General features: G+C 60.8%; 1 protein-coding gene across 1 annotated transcript; it reads right to left on the minus strand.

Moving 5' to 3' along the window:
• Nucleotides 1–616: 616 nt before the first annotated feature.
• Nucleotides 617–4254, minus strand: PRKAG3 (protein kinase AMP-activated non-catalytic subunit gamma 3). Its single transcript, XM_064718135.1, has 12 exons — nucleotides 4174–4254; nucleotides 3273–3312; nucleotides 2779–2999; nucleotides 2613–2694; nucleotides 2468–2526; nucleotides 2147–2192; nucleotides 1971–2025; nucleotides 1746–1872; nucleotides 1479–1644; nucleotides 1269–1306; nucleotides 892–1038; nucleotides 617–812 (listed from the first exon to the last, which is right to left on the minus strand). The coding sequence occupies exons 1-12, from the start codon at nucleotides 4204–4206 to the stop codon at nucleotides 696–698; spliced, it is 1131 nt and encodes a 376-aa protein (XP_064574205.1). The 5' UTR covers nucleotides 4207–4254; the 3' UTR covers nucleotides 617–695.
• Nucleotides 4255–5689: the final 1435 nt, after the last annotated feature.

Consider the following 5689-nt stretch of genomic DNA (forward strand, 5'->3'; position numbering starts at 1 on the left):
GATTCACCAGGCAGTGGGTGAGCAGAGCCGGCTGCAGGTGGCCAGGCAGTGTAGTTCCAGTGCCACCTGGGAGTGAGCCCTGTCTCTGGAACAGACAGTTTTGGGGCTGCTGCAAGTGGAGGGGGTGGGGGGCTCTGCCAGCTGGAGCCCATGGGCTGGCCACATTTTGTTTATGGCTGGTGGTGGGCAGCAGGTCCGGAGTGTGTGAGTGGCGGTCTGTCCGTTCTGTGTCCCTTGGGAATGGCACTGGAGGTGCTCAGGTCTCAGGAGGGGAATGAGGCAAGATAAAAAATAGGCTTTTATCTTGGGGTGCATCACACCCTAAAACCCTCATCTAGCCCAAAGCCCAGGGACCTGCAAAACCTGCATTCCACACGCTGCCTGAATGGGATTCTGGCAGTGTCTCCATGGAAGGTGCCCTCATCCTTCCTCACAGTCATCAGGGATCCCTGTGATCCTTGTGTACCCCTGGGACAAGCAGCCTCTGCATCCTGCTGTCCCCACCTGGGCATCCAGCGCTCCCAGACCCCAGCCCCAGCCTCCTCCATCCCCCAGGACCACTTTGGATGGGGCAGAGGCAGAAGCAGGAGCCCCAGCAGCAGGGAGGGGACAGGCACACAGCAATGCGGGGGTGGCGCCTACCTGAAGTGGAGAGAAATTGAGGGTGCAAGTGGAGAAAGATGGAGCACCGTGGGCTAAGAGTTAAGAGCATCAATACCTGCAGGAGTGAGCACAAGGGCCTGCAGGATGTCAGAGAGGGAGACGATGCCCCGCGGGTAGCGGTTTTCATCCACCAGAACCAGGCGATGGACCTGTGGGTGCAGGCAGAGCATCACAGGCAGGCTGGGCAGCTGGCAGCCGTGGCTGGCACAGGGCACCGCGGCCACTCACCTGCTCCTTGGCAATGCGGTCAATTATGTCCTCCATGGGTTCGTGGGGGTAGCAGGTGAGGACCCCCTCCAGGCAGACGCTGCGCTGCCGCAGCGCCTCCCTCACACTGATGTCCAGGTTGTTGTAGGTCTTTTGGGCTGCCAGGTGCTGTGATAGATGTGTCCCCATTCAGCGCCCCAAGGCATCCTTACACCCCATTCTGCCAAACAGAGAGGGGACACCGAGCCCAGGAGGTGCACAGAGAAAATGTGCACTGGCACGTGCAATGACAGTGCATGTGGGGTGGGTTGGCATGGGCACAGACAGGTATAAGCACCCCACCAGCGCATGCAAGGGGCCAACTTGAGCCTGGGCATGCACACACGCAGGGTACTCACAATGACATCAAACCGCGAGTACAGGCCAACCACCTGCCCTGCAAAGAGAAACAGAGCAGGGGCTGCAGAAGGAGCCCTAGGGACCACCTGCCATGTTCCTCCCACACCCAAGGGGCAGCCTAAGGGCCAGGAGAGGGGTTTTGGGTAGGGATGGTGCTGGAGCTGCTAGCAGAGGGAGATGAGGACGTCACATTTTCCCTCCCCAGGTACCAGCATCATTGATGACAGGCAAGGCGGAGACACGGCGATCCACAAAAATCTCCAGGGCAGTGTGGACTGGGGCAGTCTCAGCCACGACGGCCAGATCACGGAAGGTGCCAATGCACAGTTCCTGCACTGTTTTCTTCAGGAAGCGTGGCTTGGGGATGGTAGAAGCCTTCAATGGGACAGGGCAGGGCTGGGCTGGCACCTGCATGTACCTTGACACCCTTGCCTGTGACACCAGCCATGAGCGTGCACAAACAGCCCAGCACTCACAAAGATGTGGAGGAACTTGAGGATGCGCTTGTGCGTCAGGATGTGCAGGACATTGCCCGAGACAGGCTCAATGACAGGCAGGCGGTGGATCTTGTGCTTGATCAGGGAGTAGACAGCATCGAAGAGGCTGTGGGTGATGTGGACATCGTGGTGGGACAGGGCTGTGTTCAGGTGCACACACCCCACTGCAAGGGGTGTGCTCCCCCTCAGTGGACAGATTCTCACCTATTGCTCGGAGAGATGTAGACCAGTGGCTTGAGGGAGCCCTGCAGGTACACCTCTGCCAAGGGAGAGAGCTATGAGAGGAGGTCCTCCAGCCCTCTCTTGCAGCCCCACAATCCCAGAGCCCACCTCCATGCCCTGTGTGACAACATCAGCCCAGCTACCCACATGTTTTTTACCTCTCCAGGTCTCAATCTTGTGCTCCTCCACCTCGTAGATCTGCACCTGGAGGCAGGGAAATGCCCTGGTCGTGGTGGCTCCATGGGGGACTGAGGGCACTCTGAGACACTGCTCCCTTCCTTGGGCATCGTGCCCCAACACCCAAACACAGGGATTAAATTTTGGGGGCCAAGCAGGGGAGCAACAAGTAGATGCTGATCTGGCCCGGAATCATTCCCTGGTCATTGTCTAGCAATTAAGAAGGGACCAGGAGTGGTGGGGACAGCTACTCCCTGCCCCATGCGTGTCCTGATCCCCCAAGCCCTCCTCGTGGCACTCACCAAAGGTGAGCGGTAGTAGCGGTGCAGGATGTTGATGAAGTCGGTGATGGTGAGCATCCCTGTGGAGACACATGGGGCTGGCAGTGCTGCCTGTACCCGCTCTGCCAGGCAGGGGCTGGGGCCAGGCATTGCTTCTGTCACTCACCCACAAAGCTCTGCGTCTTGCTGTCCCAGAGTGGGGCAGCACGAACCCCGTTGGCCACCAGTGCCAAAAAGGCTTTCTTGATCTGCTGGCAGAGTGCAGAGGGGTTCAGAGGATCCCCAAGCTTGCTTCTTCACTGCCCATCCCCACTCATCCCCCAGGTTATCACCTCCAGGGAGATGTCAAAGACAACGAGCTTGCAGCTGGTGGGGATGGCATCATAGCAGCAGTGGCTCCTCAAGAAGTGCATATAGACCTCAGCATCAGGGGTCTGAAACTCGGTCTCTGGGCCCAGCCCCAGTATCTCATTTCCCAGTGTGAAGGTGACAGGTCTCCTGTATTCTTCCTCCTCCTCTTCCTCCTCCCTGGGGCATACAGCCTTCGGAAACCCTGCAGGCAAAGTCACCCCAGCCCTAGCCAGTAAGCTGAGCTGCTGGGTCTCAGCTGCTGGGTCTCCCTCCTGCCTGGGGGGAGCAGGGGATGCTGCTGACAGAGCCCCCTGTTCCAAATTCCACAGGAACAGTTCTCCATAGCCGTTCTCCAGCCTGGGGCAGACTCCAGCTGAGGAGAGGGGTATGGGCAGGGTGGGCAGAGAACCAATGCACTTGTCACAAGGTAAGGCAGTCCCCCCTCCTACATACCTAGATTCTTCCTGCTACCCACCTTCTTCCTCAGGGCATGCAACAGCATCCAGCAGCGCCACCTGAGAGGGCGCACAGTGAGCAGGGGTCAGCAGGAGTCAACTCAGTCTTTTTCCCACCCATGGATTCTGCCTGCACCCACCCAGCTGCTCTGCCCACCCAAGCCAGGCAGAGAGAACTGTCTTTTCAGGGTGGGGATGTGGGCACCCCCCACCAGCCCAGGACCCCCAGAGTCTCCACGGCAGCTCCAGTCCGGGACGCCCAGCTTGTCCTCCTGCTCTGGGGAGACAGCAGGGATCTCCAGAACAGGACAAAGCATGGATGGCAGGACCTCCTGCCTTCTCTCTCAGCTGCTGGAGCCAAGCATGTCCCACAGCGGCTCTGCACCCATCCTCTCCCAGTCCGGTGTAAATTCCGTTCTCACTTCTTCCTGTGCAGAGAGCCTCACCAACCCCATTGGGCCCTCCCAGGGACCAGGTCCATCCCAGGAAACCGATACTAAACAAAGCAGCAGCCCGAGGAAGAAGGGAACACACAGCGCCGGATGGCTGACCCCGTTCCCCCAGTCCCCAGGAGACCCTATTTAACACAGCAGCACATGCAGAGGGAAGAGCTACCCCAGCCACAAATCTTCCTGACAGAGCCAAAGTTTACAGGCCACCCTAAAATAATGAAGGCACGGAGACGGGGACCACCACTCCCTAAGGAGCCTAGAGCCAACACGGAGAAGGAAGAGACCCTGCACCACCTGCCCCGACCATTCCCAAGGGGCTTGGCACAGCTGGGACAAGGACGTCCTTGTCCCCAGGGCTGCATGTCGGAGGGAAGGGGTCCGTCAGCCGCCCACATTCTCCTGCCCCCGGGGTGGCCTGTCCCCAATCGGGGGTCTGTCGTGCCGCGCCCCCCACCCAGCCTTACGGTACCTGGGACGCGGCGGGGCCACGGAGCCGCTCCATGCTATCTGCGGGGCAGCGCTGCTATTCTGGGCCCGCGGCTGGCGCGGCCCTGGCAGATAGAGTGTCAGCGAGCAATGCCAGCCATGCCCCCACCGCCACCGCCGCGGGGGGGGGACGCGGCCGACACCGCCGAGCAGCGCCCGCAGCCACCGAGCAGCCTCGGGCTGAACTAGGTGGTGGCGGCCCCGGGGGCAGCGCAGGCCCTGGGGCCCCGAGGAAGGGCGCGATGGAGGGATGGCTGGGGGCAGAGAGCGGAGGGACACCCCGCTCCGCGCCCCCCGTCCTCCAGGAGCGGTGCTCCGCGCCGCCGGGACGCGGCCCAGCCTGCCCCGTGCTGCCCGGCCCCGCCGCGGTGGGGAACGCAGCGTTCCCCTCTCCACGGGGATGCTGGAGAATGGCTGGATCCAGCCACGGGCTGGGTGGATGCGGACCCTTTGTCCTCGGCGCTGCCCAGCCCTGCCTGTCCCTGCCCCGGATCCTGCTGCAGCTCACTGTCCTGGGGTGACCCTGCTCCCACGGCGGAGACAGCCCGACCTGTGGGTTAGTAACCTCCTTCCTTGCCGCGGGGCCATTCCCTCCTGCTCGCCCTCTGCCCGCTCCCGGCTCCGATTTCTATTTCTGGGAGGCTGTGGGCTGGCTGCAGGGTTGGTGGCTACAGGGCTAAAGATACAGCTCTCTGGCTGCAGGGGACAGCTGGATATAGGCCCATGGCGAGGTACAAGGAGTTCCCTGGTGCTGCCTCAGAGCAGGCAGGAAGAGGAGGGACGAGCTCGGTGCTGGCTCACAGGGTGGTCCAAGTCCCGCAGCGGTGCAGGGGCCCATGAGGCCAGACCCTTACAGCTGTGCTGAGCAGAACAGCCTGGCTCCAGCCTGGCCATCGTGGGTGCTGGCAGCAGGGAAGGGAGCAGGCATCTCCACTTTCGGAGGCTATTTTCAGGTGCTGGAGAGAAGCCGAGGAGAGATGAGATTGTCACCAAGGAGACCAGAGAAACAGGGCCCAGTACTGGGAAATGGTGGGCTGCGAGGAGAGGGGAGGGAAAGGCTCTCTAACAGACCCAGGGCCCACACATCAGCACCTCCTCTGGGCCCCAAGAACCTGCCCATGCACCCAGCATTCACCTACCATACTGGGGGGACAGAACCCTGAAGCAGCAAGGGCCAGCTCTCAGCACCCAACCCTTCCTACCCCCCTTGTAAGGTTGGACTGAACTGTTCCCCTTGATTAACGATGCATGGGATAGTCCCTAACACATACGAAAGACTCCAGACCAAAGCAGTTATGCTGGGAGCTGCTTTTCCATGCAGGAGGGTATGTTCACCTGCCACAGGGCAGCAAGAATTACCCCAAGGCCTGGGAAGGACAGGGAAGTGGGTGGTAGCACAAACCCTCCCTGTATCAGAGCCTAGTGAAGCATGGGAAGGGGTGAGCTTCCCACCAGACCCAAAGAGGTCAGGGAAAGGAAGGCAGATGAGAACCAGGAAA

This window comes from Zonotrichia leucophrys, chromosome 7 (assembly GCF_028769735.1).
Source record: "Zonotrichia leucophrys gambelii isolate GWCS_2022_RI chromosome 7, RI_Zleu_2.0, whole genome shotgun sequence".
NCBI lineage: Eukaryota > Metazoa > Chordata > Aves > Passeriformes > Passerellidae > Zonotrichia > Zonotrichia leucophrys.